Source organism: Musa acuminata, chromosome BXJ3-4 (genome assembly GCF_036884655.1).
Source record: "Musa acuminata AAA Group cultivar baxijiao chromosome BXJ3-4, Cavendish_Baxijiao_AAA, whole genome shotgun sequence".
NCBI classification, from domain to species: Eukaryota; Viridiplantae; Streptophyta; class Magnoliopsida; order Zingiberales; family Musaceae; genus Musa; species Musa acuminata.
Window position 1 is genome coordinate 32,249,162 of NC_088352.1, and position 15,724 is coordinate 32,264,885.

General features: G+C 33.9%; 1 protein-coding gene across 3 annotated transcripts; it reads left to right on the plus strand.

The window, feature by feature from the left end:
- The first annotated feature begins 403 nt into the window (after positions 1-403).
- Positions 404-15,069, plus strand: LOC135584317 (UMP-CMP kinase-like). 3 transcript variants are annotated; one of them, XM_065146342.1, is made up of 9 exons: positions 413-727; positions 1,348-1,401; positions 1,702-1,753; positions 2,529-2,646; positions 2,734-2,890; positions 5,777-5,857; positions 5,956-6,063; positions 7,629-7,693; positions 14,665-15,069. In XM_065146342.1, exons 2-9 carry the CDS (start codon positions 1,369-1,371, stop codon positions 14,669-14,671), a joined length of 621 nt encoding a protein of 206 aa, XP_065002414.1. In that variant the 5' UTR covers positions 413-727; positions 1,348-1,368; the 3' UTR covers positions 14,672-15,069. The 3 variants fall into 3 exon arrangements, with proteins under 3 accessions (XP_065002417.1, XP_065002414.1, XP_065002415.1); XM_065146343.1 differs by lacking the exon at positions 413-727 and having other exon boundaries at positions 742-1,401; XM_065146345.1 differs by lacking the exons at positions 5,777-5,857; positions 5,956-6,063; positions 7,629-7,693; positions 14,665-15,069 and adding an exon at positions 4,428-5,145 and having other exon boundaries at positions 404-727.
- Positions 15,070-15,724: the final 655 nt, after the last annotated feature.

A 15,724-nucleotide genomic window follows, 5' to 3' on the forward strand; every position in this document is an offset into this window, starting at 1 on the left:
TTAATTATCTTTTTTCACATATTTTATTAGATAATTTGTAAAGATTTGAAACATAACAACTCCTAGTTTAATGTAATTGATTAAAAAATGATGTCTTTTGAATTATTATTTTTATATAATATTAAAAATATTAAATTATTTTAATAAATATTAAAAACTATTTCGTCTTTTTTTATATTTAATTCGTCTCATTTTCTTTTTTAATTGTTTTATGTTATCTCTTATTATTTAAAAAGGAGAAAGAGGAGAAGAAAAAAATTGATTTTATGTAAGAATGAAAAAAATATTAGAATTAAATTATAGAATTAAAAAAATAAATATGTTTATTTATAGGATTGTAAATAATAAAAAAAAGTTTACGAATAGTAACATCCTCTGATCGGACGGATCCAAGAAAAACCCTAAATTCAATCAAAATTCCACTTCACTGCATGAGTGCGCTCTCCGGACACCTATTTGCTTCCTCTTCCTCGTCAAGGTCGGCGGGAGACGTGCTCTTTCGTGACTTCTTCACCGGCGTTTGTTTTCTCAAAAACGCCTTATCGAGTTGGAAATCCGCCGCCAAATCGGTGACGCGCCACCGTCATCGCTGCCGCTTCGGCTGCTGTCGACCGTCAGACAGAGCGCATGTGATCAACGACAAATAAGGCCGCCGGTCAACGTGCCACCGTCATTTCTTGGGTTTCCTACAGGGAGTAGAGATTTATCTTTCAATTGAAAAATCAAGGTTCCTTCTAATTTCTTGTGCTTATCTTTCTACAGTTTTGTTAAGGGAACAAAACCATTTATTCTTAAACAACGTGAATTTTGATCTATGTCTTATTAAGGTTTGAGAAAGACGGGTAAATTTAAAGAAATGCTGATGGGGTAAATCATTTCAAATATGAAGTACCGCATCACTAGAACAGAAGTTTTAAGTTTTGTTTATCCTCCTTGATGGTTATTTTTGCATAATTTATCATCTTCAAGCGTTCTGGTTTTTTCCTTATAAGAATCTTTATCTAAAGTCCATTGAAAGTGAAAATGTTTTCCACATTTCCATCTAATTGTTGTATCTAATCGGGATTTTGGTCATAGTTCGGGGAAAAAAATCAATGGGATTCGATCAATTTTTAGTTGTCAAAGATTCAGATCGGATCTGGATTATACGATCTTGGTCTGTTCATAAATTCTCTCTTCCTGCAAGCGGCATTCTCTATAATGTTGCAGAAATCAAGTAAAATATTGGGACTTGTATTGTTTACTTTTTTCTGCCAAATATGGACCCATCGGATTTTCTTATTACTAGCTTCTTTGCTTTTGAATAAACATTGTTTGTTGTTTATTATGTGTGGATGTCCACCGTAGGTGCCAAATGTTTTGAGGTTCATGGCGTTCTTCAAAACAGTGATTGCAAAATTGGTATGCATCTATATTCACTTTGTTGTTGCCTAGTTTCTTCTTATGGAACTTCTACAACTGCATTGAACTTTGTTGCATCATGGGATATATCACATGCTTTAACCTTTTTGTCCATGCAGTTAGTTGTTTCTTTTTTTTTTTAGTATACGTTGGTACTACTTTTTAGCAATTGTTACTGGACTATGTCTACTGTTTAATATGTTTGGTGTTACTTTTCTTATTAGTGATAACGATGCTATCAGCAATTTGTTTACACTTTTGTGAATTTTATTTCTCATCCGTTCCTGTTATCTCTTGTAGGCGACAGAGGCTACATCTAACAGATGCAATCCTTTTATAACTTTTGTTTTGGGTAAGACATTAACTTTGAACTTTGATAAACACAAATAATATTATTTTAGATAACTTATTATTTGTTTAAATTGGGCTTCTCTATAGCTTTTCTTTTCTTTTTAATCTACAGACAAGCTAATTGGAAGCTTTTTTTATGAATATATTTGCAATGCATTTATTATCACTCTTGTTTGCACTGTGCTTTACTTTGGTTTAGTTTATGTACTTGACCATGTATGCCAAATAAGAAAAGTATTTCCATAATTTGGGTATTTTTTATCAAATAATGCACAATAAATCTTAAACATTCACTCTGTGTGATGAAGAATATCTAGATGATTTTGCTTTTCATACTTTTCACATGCATGTTACCTTGGTTAATGTGTTGATTAAATGTTTTAGCCAGCTCAATGCAAACATGCACATGTTGAAAGAAATAGATTCAATGCTTCTAAGTCATTGAAACAGCCCAGTATGTCTCACTCCTGAGAAGTGTCTTAGTCTCCTTGAATAAATTGCAAGAGAAAGTTTTTCTGCCTTTTTTTACCTTATTTGGCAGTGAACTTAGTTTTAATGTTGATGAGACACAAGTTAATACTTTTAAAGACATTCTGTCAGTGCTGAAATTATGCCTTACTACTAGATAGAGTATTAGTTTACTTAAATTATGTGATCAGATTACTGCAAGAGCAAGTTTTATCTGTGACTTTTACCTCATCTGAATTTAGGTTTTATTATTCATGGAAATTCTAGCCAGACTTCATAGCTTGCTGAAGTTATTTCGCGTGTTACAGGTGGTCCTGGCAGTGGGAAAGGAACCCAATGTGTGAAAATTGCTGAAACTTTCAGATTTGCACATCTGAGTGCTGGTGATCTGTTGAGAGAGGAAATGTCCTCCAATAGTGAAAATGGGTATGTAGTCAGAGTCATTATTCTTTTTAACATGTTATTTTATGATGTCAATAAGAAAACTTTGCCTTAACAAATTTTGCTCCGTAGAACAATGATCCATGACATAATCAAGGACGGGAAGATTGTTCCTTCAGAAATAACCGTCAACTTGCTAAGGAAAGCGATTCATTCAAGTGGGAACCATAAGTTTCTAATTGATGGTTTTCCTCGAAATGAAGAAAATCGTATTGCTTTCGAGAGGATTGTGAGTTTTTTTCATTTTTATTTACTATTGGGTTGTTAAGTCACTCATCTTTTCATATATATAATTGTATGTTCTCATCTAGTTACTTTCGCTATTTTACGTGTTTGCATATTGTGCCATGATCTCCAAGTAATCTAATACATAGAAATGATAATTGACTAACTAAGGTTATTATTGTTTCTGTTATTAAGAATCTGTTTTTATCATCTTCATAAAGTATTATACATGATATAATTGGTAATTACACGAGATGAAAGTCACATATTAATTAGGATCAGATCAAAGGAAGGTCTCTAATTATGATAAACTGTGGCTACAGGCCACATGCTACGTGTAGATTGGACTTGCAAAATCTGCTTTGCCATATTTTGTTACTTTCTTTTTGTTAGAATGAGATCAGTATTGTCCTTCGTCGATATCTTTATTAGTTTCTTTCAGTTGAAATCAGTTTCATACCTTCAATGTCAATGGCTTACCCACAACAAATAGACCTTATTGGTTGATATGCAATTGCAGTTTTGGATAAATACTGGATCTATGAAAACTTAAGACCTTTAAATTGAATCCGTATCTATTGCTGACTGTTATGTCCAGACTTTATAGTCTCTAGTATCTATATTGGCAACTTATATTAATAACTTTATTATTGTATAAAACAACAGTAATTGAGGTTCATCACTTCCATTTCCTAGTGATCCTTTATTACCATCAGTTATAATATTTTTGAAGGAAAATATTTTTTCTCATATCTAAATATTAAGATATTATTTATTAGGGATATCTTTCAGTTGCTATGCTAATTTTTTTCAGGTATATAATTATAGAAAAATAGTGTCATGGTATATGTCTTGTGGTATAATTATAATACAATCACTATATGGATTATTATTGGTGGGAGAACATTTTGGCCATATTGATGATGCTTTCATGTGGTCTTTTCTCTTGTTATTTATAGTAATGTGGTTCTAATCATAAGTTCAACATGATGAGTGCTAATCATGTGTTAAAATAATTATAAATGTGTTTCCACGAACTAAGATATGCTTACATATTATTGCATATTATTTAAGGGGACTATTTGCAGGACTATGTTGATAATAGATAGGAACTTAGGTCTTATTCAGAAGAGAATGTAAGAAAATCTATTGTGCATGTACATGAGCCTAACTTCCCTGGTGGTTGCTCATGGAATCCAATGTTGTCAAAGATGTTAGGTGCTAAAAGGTGCATGGTTCTAAAATGCTGGAGGTGCTAGGTGCTTGCCTAGGTTCTTGTCTAAATAAAGTGAGATGCTCACCGATGTAAAAAATTATAAAATATAATTATGGATAAAGCAATCATTATAGTAAAATACATGAGTTTCATATCATTTCATATTAAAAAAATACTATCAAAACATCAAATTATATATGTTCAACTCAAGGATTGCAATTTCGTACCGTACCGAAGTTTCGATCTCAGCTTGGTACGATACGAGCATAGATGTTAAAAAATAAAAAAAAGAGGCGACGTTGCCTCGTTTCTTCTCCCCGCGCAGATGAGGAGAAGTCGTCGACTACGTCGAGGCCTCGTCACCTCAGACGAGGAGGAGGCGACATTTCATTTGTGGCGTCCGGCGAGGGAGGGCAGTGACGGATCGGGATTGTCGAGGGAGAGCGGCATCGGATCTCCAGGTTCTCCCTTTTCTTCTCCCTCTTTTTCCTTCTCCCTCGGCTAATACCGCCTACTATGGTAATGGGGCGGAAACAACCCCAATCTATGATATCGCCCAGTAGCGGGCGGTCCACGTATTGGTCTATTGGCGGATCGATATCATTCGAAATTAAAATCCTTAGTTCAACTATCTATAAAGCATTTAAGTATTAAGTTGTTTAATTCTAATAATAAACACAATAAAACAAAAGAAGATTTATAGTAAAATTCCAACAATTTCATTAATAAAGTCAATGATTATGAACGTCCACTTAAATCATCAACATCATTAGGGGGAAGGAGTCCATGCATGAGAGGAAAGGGGATGTTGCCACACTTGATAGAGACACCTCCAGGGGTCATGTTTGTTAGAGAGGAAGCATTTGACATTGGAGGAAATAGCCATGACAAATGTGCACTCGGAATTGTGGCCATTGGAGAGGAAGGATCAATGGAGGAAGCACCCATCATGGCTGTACACACAAGGTCACTACCACTAGAGAGGAAGCAAATGGAAGTGGAGGGAGGAAAATTGGTTTCAAATATAGCAAGTTCGATAGGGTTTATGACGTGTGAGGGGGGAGTAGGGGGGTACAAACTGTGACTTATTCCTTATTTGGTCTGGACTGAACCACTTCGTTCAGTTTCAAATTGAGATGGTCAAACCACTTGACATTTCTAGTGTAACTTGGGTTTGGTTGCTTGGGTTGGACCAAGCGAGTACTTGAGCTGCACATTGCTAGGCACTTGCCTAGGTGGTGCTCGAGTGAAGTTGCTATAGTTGAGGCGCTCGGGGCTCGCCTCGCGTCGCCCGAACTCCTAGGTGAGTGGTCGGTGACAACACTGGTGGAATCTATAGCTGGTTGTCTTAAATTCTTAATAAGTTTATGAGGAAATAGAGATGATTTTTCAATTTCCCATTATTGTATTTGACATGACCATTTAATTTGGTCTGCTGTTGTATTTTTATTAGGAATTGCTAGCTCACAAGGATCTTTGCTCTAGAAATAAACATACCATGAAGCTGATCAATAGGATTTGCATTACATATTTTAACTAAGGAAATAATATCTATATATTAGTATGCATAGATATGTGTAACATTGCCGTTCTAGTGCTAATGTACTGTGAGGGTATGCTTAATTGTACTTGTAAACAAGGGCTTTTTTCTGTGACTTACTTTACTCGGTGCAGGTTGGGGTTGAACCAGATATTGTGCTCTTTTTTGACTGCCCTGAGGAGGAGATGGTTAAACGAGTACTAAACCGTAATCAGGTTGTTGTTGCTTTAATGACTTTGATTCTCAATATTTCCAAAATTTTTAATTCTTTGGATTTGAGTTGATTATTACTGCAAGTGATCAATTTGTCCAGGGAAGAGTTGATGATAATATTGACACAATGAAGAAACGTCTCGAAGTGTTCAAGAAACTGAATCTTCCTGTAATAGATTATTACTCTGCAAAAGGAAAAGTTTGCAAGGTAATTTGAAAATAATAGGCCATGAATTTGTTTTTGTTAGGACTGGCATTTATAACACTTCCCCTTTCACTTTCTTCAGTTCTTAGATCCTGTTCTACATATTCCTGTACCAGAATGACATATACTATATGCCTCATCTTGATATACTGAGTCACTCGAATGTCTATATATTTTTATATATTTTAATGGATGCCATTCTTTTGTGTTCCCTTTAGGTGTTGTGGTTGTTTGGTTTTTTGGTGTTTTTGTGGAAATTCATTTTGTCTAGAAACATTAACTTATCACAACACTAAAGCAGTTCATCACTTTATTGGATATTTATGTTCAATATTTCCACTTGATACATGAAGTTTTTTCTTAGGTTATTAGAGTTCCAATCTTTTCCTGCATTAAACATGTGAATGGTGAAAGATTAAGAGCACCTATGCTGGATGCTATGGTCATTGATATTTTGAATGAGCTTTCTTTTAAATTTGTACCAAAACTTTCTAGCATTTTTTCAAGCTACAATTTCTTTAAATGCCTGATTGCTGAGCCTTAAATTATTTGGAAAACTTATAAAATGCTTATATCGTAGGAGAGTCCACTACTAGTTTAGTTTTGCATGGCAGACATGCCAGTGTTGTCCTGTTGGAGTTTTAGTGGCAAGATGAGGTTCTGACATCTCCTTTGTTTGTTATATTTCTGTTATAATGATGTCATTACCCTGATATTTAGCAGTCCCATTAAGAAATTTGGTGAAATGGAGTCAGTTCGAGTCACTGCAATGCTAAATTAGTGAAATAGAGTGAGAAGAGCAACTAACAAATGGCAGAAAGAGGAAAGAGAAAGATATGAGGTTCTGTGTCAAGTGCCAAAAATGAAAACTTGTTATTACCTTTAACTTATACTTTGTGATGGTTCATTCTCATCTATCTAGGGCGTGAACCCTAAGCAAACCTATTCTGATCTAAATTATTGATATAATGGAAAATGATTGTCAACATGAGTCCAAAGCTCCAAATAGCTAAATACTAACAAAAATAACTAACTGTTCTTCCTTAAATTCATCTTTAGGCCCTGATGAGTTGGCAAATCAACCCCATATTATGCATGCACAAATTAATGTGTTTTTCAATGAAGCACCCAAACATTATTATAACCCGTTTTAAATGAATTTTAGAATCTCAAGTTCCAGTCCGAGAAAGTTACTACTGTTATTATACCTGCAAATAGCAGAAATAGTTTTAATCATTTAATAGTGAAGTATAAAAAAATGTAAATCTGATTCAATTTGCATTGTTTTTTGTTCTTGAAATGGAGATTTCATCTCAGTTTTTTTTATTTTAATCTTTTACTAATTAGTGTCTCCAAGTGTCATATATTAAACTAGAAGATGTATGATCATTTATTCATCCATCCAGTGAATCAAAGTTCTTAATTAAATAACTTGTGGTAGCAGTTATAAAAATTTTTATGGTAAAGTGCTGTTAGAGTTTTGCTTTCCTACCCAGTAGAGTTTGATTTATCATTTTTTTGAGCATATTCTCTGTGTTAACACTTAACAGTAATATCACTGTGTGCAGATTAATGCAGTAGGAACTGTGAATGAGGTTTTTGAAAAAGTTCAACCAGTCCTTGCTGCCTTGAGGTACTGGTTCCGTGATGCCAGCATAATTAGTATCATTGACACAATACTTTTAGTTGCCATACATTTTTATCAATTAATGTTGCAAATAAATTATTTTTTTACTAAGAGACTACCTTTTCCATGGTAATCAAATATTAGATATGGTTAAGTGGAACAGAAAGTTCTTTTTTTTCTCTTTGCACATTCTTGAAAGTTAACAGTGATTTACAAAGCACTAGGTGCCAAGGTCCTAAGGTACTCGAGGGCGCTAGTCACTCGCTCAAGCGAAGTGAGGCACTATGAAATATTAAAATATAAAAAAATATAATACAATTGATAAATATGATTATGTAAATAAAAATATGATATTAAATTAAAAAGATCTAAAGTATCAACTACCAAGTTATATTATCCATCTTCTAATAACAAAAATGTCAAAAGACTTAAAATAATAAAGTTTTACATCAAATTCAATTATCATCATAGTTAACATCGTCATTTTCAAACATATCATCAATTTTCTTTTCCTCTCATTCATTTTTATCAAAATATGCTTCCTCTTCGACAATGACAAGAGATGAATTTGAGGCCTTTGTATTTCTTTTTGTTTTGATTATATGTCTTGTATATATCTATAATTCTCTAAACACCTAAGGCTCTTGTCACATCTCCCCATATCAAGTTGTCATCTTTAAATATAAGCTCATCTTCGGCATATTGTAAGTTCGCTCTATTCCTCATTGACCACATATTTGAATCATTAATGTCTATAATGAGATCGGATCAATGTTATTTCGCAAATTATGACGAGCCTTTAATGCTTGATTATACTTTATATAAACCAGACATGTAATCGTTGATGCTCTAATCGATTTCTTTTTTGTATGAATCTATCATGCCATATAATTTAAAAAAGAATAGATTAATTAAAATAAAAATATTCTGTGACCCTTACATGCTAAAAAACACTATAATTTCGCTCACAACCCGCAGCACTACAAGTCAAATTAAGAATTTTGATAGTTAATTGCTACAAATTCAGAGTGGAATTTTCAAATAGATTCCACAATTCAACTGTAAAATTTACTTTATTAACAGTAATATACTGTACATGAAATTAATTATATAAATTTATAAATACCTGGGGATGTAGTTGTCCTAGATTGAACTACCATTGAAATTCCGAAAAGACTATTGACATTCTTATGTAAAGATAATTCACGTATGATCTTATCTTGCACCTCAAGACTTGGAACTAATTTTGCACCCATTTATAACTTTTGCATCAAATTTAATGGAGGTGTTCTTATAAAAGAATTTTGGGTTCAAATAATATCTTGTTGCATGTAATGAATAATAAAGTTGACAATTCCATCTTTCATCAATGATTGTAAATATTTTCTTATACTTTTCTTCATTTCCATCAGAAGACTTTTGAATCGTCTTGTTTGTTCTATCCATAGCCTCATAAATAATTGTTGGCTTTTATGACTGAAAAAAAAGTGCAAAGGAATGAATCTTATGAGATTTTATTTGAGGATAATGTTGAATATATTAGAGATGATGAAGAAAATATTATTTTGAAAGTGTCAATCCAAGTCGGAAAAGAGTATATGACAGAAAACAAAAAAGAAGCCATGGTTGTTAGGAAGGATAAAAAAGGACCGATGGACAATGGACTTATATATATATCAAGGGTCACAAAAGCAATGAGGGCAATCAGGAGCAAAATTAAGACAAACAAATATAAATGATGCTTGTGATAAGGAAATAAGGGGAAGAACAATTTAGCACATTGCTTGTTTGTTCGATCAGGCCAGTCTTCCCTTTATTAATTGTTGTTTAGACAATTTTAAAGAGATGATTGAAGCTATTGGAAGATATGGTGAGAGATTAAAACCTCTAAGTTATTTTATAACTATAGTAGTAGTTTATAGTTGGTTCAATCAAACCAACTAGCCACTGTTTAACCGAATCGGATTTAATAGTTTGGTTCGGTTACTTCGTTTGAACCAGGTGCTTACCGAGGCGCTTGATGCCTAGGTTCAGGTGAGTGCCTAGGCGACACTTTATTGAAGCGCACCACCTTGTTAAGGCCTGAGGCGGTTGGACCTCACCTCGCCTTACCTGAGCGCTTAGTCGAACACTTGGGTGCCTATTTAAACCTTTGAAAGTTAATATGATAAGGTAAAAAGGGTGACAATTGTAGAAGGCTTTGGCAAATATAGGGTTTAAGAAGGGGTAATTTATGCAGTCTTACCATTTCAGGTGGTAGGCTTTTCTATTATATTAAATTTATGAGGAATATAACAATATTAATTTCTAATGATTAATAATTTCTTGATAGTATGGTTTTAAATATTGACAGGATCGGAATTTTGGTATGTTGTAGGCACAATATAACATGGCATAAAATGGTTGGTACACCCCTTATGCTGGTCAAAACAAGCCAAACAGTGGCCTCACCTTTGTATATAATATTCCATTGGCACAACACTAACATAACTGTGACTTAGCTGATTTTGTCTAAATAATGTGACACCCTTCTTATGTTCATTTGCAAAGGATACTTTATAGCAAGGATTTTAATTTCGAATAATACTGCTCGTACCGGGCAGTACTATCGATTGGGGTTGCTTCTACCTCATTACCACCCTAAATCGGTCTGTGACGGTCGATTTCGATCGTCACCGCCCGTTACCGGGTGGTATTAGCCGAGGGAGAGCTGAAGGAGAAGAAAGAAGAGGGAGAAGAGAAGGGAGAACCTAGAGATCCAGTGCCGCTCTCCTTTGATGATCCTGATCCGTCGTTGCCCTCCTACGCCGGATGCCACAGATGAGATGCTGCCTCCTCGTCTGAGGCGACGAGGCCTCAGCGTCGTCGACGACTTCTCCTCATCTGTGTGGGGAGAAGAAGCCTTGGTGATATTGCAAGGAGAAGAAACGGAGTGTTGTCGAGGCGACGTTTCTTCTCCCCACGCGAGCAGAAGAAACAAGGCGATAAGGTGGTGACATTGCCTCGTCACCCTTTTTTGTGCGGGGAGAGGGAAACCTCGGTTTCTTTTCCCCACGCGGGCAGAAAAAGGAGGACACCGTCTATACCGTATCGTATCGGTACTCTATACCGTATCGTATCGAGCTACGCTTGAAACTTCGGGTACAGTACGAAATTACGATCCTTGCTTTATAGATGTTACAAAATAAAAATATAGACTTCGCAAGTTCTGAATGATCACACAACAAAGGACTCAAGGCAATCCATCATATACAAGTCATCGTGCACAAGTACGAATACGACATCGACAATAAGACCAAGCAATGATCCATCCTTATACATATAATCGAAGCTCCATACAATCTAGTGCTACCCAAGGGTTCTAAGATGCTGAGAAATTGACATTTCACATCTCCAGGCCATCGACTGATGGCACCACTTCATATCCCTTGCAACTTGCCTATTGGAAAATTCTCGAAAACACCGAAAGCATGTCTAGAGCGGATTTATCATTTTTTTCATCATTTTTTCTTATATGTCAGATTAAACCCAAATGATCTGTGTATAATATCAACAATGCTCTATGCTTTAATGTTATTTATCCATATACCACTTCAATGATTCTTGTGGTAGTGATTTTACTTTGTTGGCCTTTTGCAACATGTATTTATCAAAAGTTTTTTGCTAGACCAATCTGAGCATGCTACATGTACTTTGGATACGGATCTGTTCTTTATTTTGCTAATGTGCCAAAAGAAGTAAAAAAAAAAAAGATGAAATGTTCCTCAGCTAATTAAAGATGAGCTTAATTGGTTTATTGATGAGAAGTTGATGTTTAGCAATCACATTATTACTCATGGAAAATTAAATCCTTCTTTCCTTCTTGGTCTTCATTCTTTGTTAATCTATTCTGAAGTTGTAGGTATCATGTATAAGTTTCAAGGGTACAGATTTAGGGAATATTCTATTATGTTAGAAACATCAAAAAACTGATCCTGCTGACAATTCCATGTGGTGGGCATATCTTATGTGCTGCATCATTGTACCTATCTATTACAAAAGCCACTATGTTATTCCATATCTATTAGTTCAAAGGTAATGTGATTGGTTGTCCTAACAAAGAATCTATCGCATCATGTAGTCTGTAGTTCGGAACACCAGTCAGTCTTTTGGTGAACAAGTCAAAGTATGCAACAATATATTCTAGTCACACACCCAAAGACTACTAGATTCTATCATAAATATTCGTTACAATTTTGCATCTGCTTTCTAAAACCTTGCTCAATTTCTTCCTAAGAAAGTTCAAATTTATTGTAGGAAATTTTTTTCATTAGTACGTCCATCTTTATATCCTTTTACTTTCATCTAATTTTTCTTATGTCATCCATAAGGTTCTCTTCTTATCTTTAAATCTTAGACATGCCTTTATCATCTTGACCAGTTTTCTGTCAGTGTTCATAGTTGATGCAATGCTACAAGCCTACAACTATTATGTGAAACATTCATGCTTCTTCCTTGCCCTATTTTTCTAGTTTACTGAACATTATTATTCAATGTTATATATAACAACAAACCGTCAATACATAATTATTTGTAGTTGGCTGCATGGATCTTATTCTGCATATATCTTACCTATAAATTATCTATAGAGGCAACAATGTAGCTTACTACAAATTGATTCTATCTCACCATCATAAATTGATGTTTGATTTCCTTGGTTTAATCATGTGATCACTTTGGTGGACAACCTAAAGAATACACGAGATATTCATGTAGGACAACCTAAAGAAGATGATAAGGGTTTGAGGATTGGTTAGGTGGTTGGTGAAAAGAGAAAAACAAGGACAAAACAGAAAGGGGAACATTTGAATGATTGTTGAAAGTTGAAACACACTCAATTCACAAAAAAAACTTATTTTTAACAATGAAAGTAAAAATAGCACAAGTTCAAACACACACTGAGATCCAAGGGAGAGAAAAACAACGATGTTCTGTTTCTTAATTTGCTTTACTTATCATGAGATTTGTCCACTATCTTCCAGTAGTGGCAACTACAATCTTACTTATCAAGGAAGATTGTAGTTTAACCACTCACATAAGTAGTACAGAAAGTTCATCCATTTCATTGGTTGATGTTCTAATTGCAATTCTATTCCCTTTTTATAGGCACCTAAGTACAAGAAAGAAAAGAAACACTGCAACAATAAGGAAAAACACAATTAATAAAATTACAACATAATGACTTTTTATTATTTTCTACTAAGGAGAAAATTTCAAAATAATTAAAAAAATCATCTTCTCCTTTTGATGATATTCCTGTATGCTTGCATTTTTTGAAAATGATGAAATTTATTGTAAAGATGAAATCTCTAATCAAGATTCGTAATCTTCAACGGTACCAAATTTGTTTGTCTCATTTAATTTTTATTGACATCTTTTTTTTCCCCCTCTTTTAGCAATCTAGGGAAAACTAAATTAGGAATATAGGAGATGTTGCCATGTGCGAATTTTTGCAAAAATAGTCTTTAAGGCACAAAAATTATTCTTAAAAAAGAAAAAAAAAAATCAAAAAAATGTAGCTATATTACTTTAAGAGTCTTCTACAAAATACCTCATGCTCCTCTGAGCACAAAATGCATCATCATTGCAGAAGCCAATCTTGCCTACAGATAACAGAAACTCTAGAAACCATAGAAGATAGCTAACCAATAATTATCCTTACGATATACATGAGAAAATTTATATTCATTTGACCTATCAATCAGGCTTAGAATATTTCTAAGGCTGTTCAAAAGTTCAAAAGGCTCCAGGGTGGTGTCTTCTCGTTGTTCAGAGGTTTAACCTGAAGCTCAGCATCAGATTCAACTTCTAATTTTCAAACACAGTTTTATAGCATGCTCTATTCCAGTTTTGCATCCAGCAAGCAAGAAATTCCTGCTATAAAGTCAACTCCTCCTTCGTTCTCCTGTACACGACAATCCGTCAGCCAAATATTGGTCTTTTCAAATTGACCAGTATATGACATGTCCCAAGCCAACTTTCAAACCCCTGGAATACTTTATAGCTATCCAAATAAGCTGAAGCCTTGTAAATTATGGAAGAGAATGAGGTCCTTGCACCCTTTAGAGGGCTCTAAGACAAAAGACACTGTTTTTCTTTTGGTCTGCTCCCTCCTCTCGAAAAAGAAAAAGATCTTGGAAACATATTCAATTGAACCTGAATTCAGGCTCGTTATCAATCCAAATGGACTTGATTTAGCCTTTCTTTTTTTTGCACCTAGTGTGGATTTGTAAAGTGCCTTAAGTTTCATCAATTATCTTCTCTGTGGGTGATGCCTACTGGATTTTTTTTACCCAACACTCTGTTCCATAATTTGTTGATACATTTGTTTTGGGAAAATTTCTAGTAAACGCTACAAAAACTCATGAATGCAAAAAGTATTTTGCAAGCCTATTGACTCAACAATTCTTTTTACATATTTTCACCTTTTCAGAATTTTATTATGCAAAGAATCAGGCATAGGAATATCTACCATGTAACAATATCAATGATATTACTCCTATTGGTTGGTCCTAGAAATATGTACCAAAATTTCGTAAGTGGTCAGAAAATGGTCTGTCATTGTTTCTGATCTGGTTGTAATTTGCAAAACATAGTAAGACATCCACTGAATCTAAGAAGTTGACCAAATTGGTGCTGTGATCTGCAAATTCAGCTGGTGTCACTACTTCCTAACATTAGTAAAGGCCTTATAATAAATTGTTTTAGTGAGAAATATCATTAATAATCCTTATAAAAAAGCTATATTGTTCATGTCAAACTACTCTATTGAATATGGCTATTTTGCACTTGATTATTTTGTATTACTATCACATAGAGTGACAGTTGTGCATAAGAATGTTGTGCTCTTGGTTTACATTAAGAAGCATGAGAGGAAAAATAGTTTTGCAATTGTTCTGGTGGAAACCGTTAACTTGTTTTTTATTGTTGTATAACAGGATATGAAACGCAATGAAATGCTTGAAGTTTTTAAGACGTGAAGGGACAGTCCTAAATTTTGTCAGTTATAGCCATTGTGGTTGTTCATCTGTTTCCTCAGATTTTTACGAGGATTTGCAAATGATCCCATTCCCATGTTCTTTTCCTTTCTTTTCGAAAGTAAAAATTCTGCTCGTGTCCTAAAAGAAAAATTATTGGATACTAAACTTCAAGGTGTTTAGACACCCAAAAGAAAGGGGACCAAAAAGAAAAAAAAAGAGAATTAGGTAGCACTTAGCAAGAGAGGGTGCTTGCTTTATAATGGCAATGTTGAGGAACTGTATAACCTTTTGTTTCGGGCTTGATATGAGAATTTAGTGTGACCTTTCCCGTGAGAATTTTAATGGCAATTTTGTTTTCCGTTATTTTTGTGGCTTTTAATTGTTTATTTTACCGATGTATTAGACATTGTTTATTTTATGATACGGTTCGGTATATGTATCATATCATGATTTAGCCTTCTCTAATACTTCATGCACCTTCTTAAATAGCTGTAAGTTTTGAAAGCATTAGGGGTCATTAAAAGGTATGACAAAATAACTATCGAGAAAGTTGTAAGTTTTGAAAGCATTAGGGGTTATTAAAAGGTATGGCAAAATAACTAGTGAGATATCAACGCTCAGTTGTATTATCTCAAAAAAAAGAAAAGGATACTCTTGTTTTGAATTTGATCTATTAGAAATTGGAAATAGAGAAAAGTCAACCAATGATTTAAAAATTGATTTAGAAGTTGCAGTAAAAATTTAATCTATTAGACTTTTGGGTGATGATTGTACTCGGCTTTTAAGGGCAATTATTGCCAATGGTCTGTGGCTGATTTGGAATTCAAAAACTAGTTATTTTTGTCATTATTGTTCATATTTATGGACTAGTGATGAATCATGAGTCGAGACACCATAATTAAATCACATTGAATTATGTAAAATAAAGTAAAATAGAGTATAATAATTAAGGTTAGAATATTATCACATTGAAAATTAATTTATTTATCGAAGAGAATATATTAAAAGTGTCCTTCCG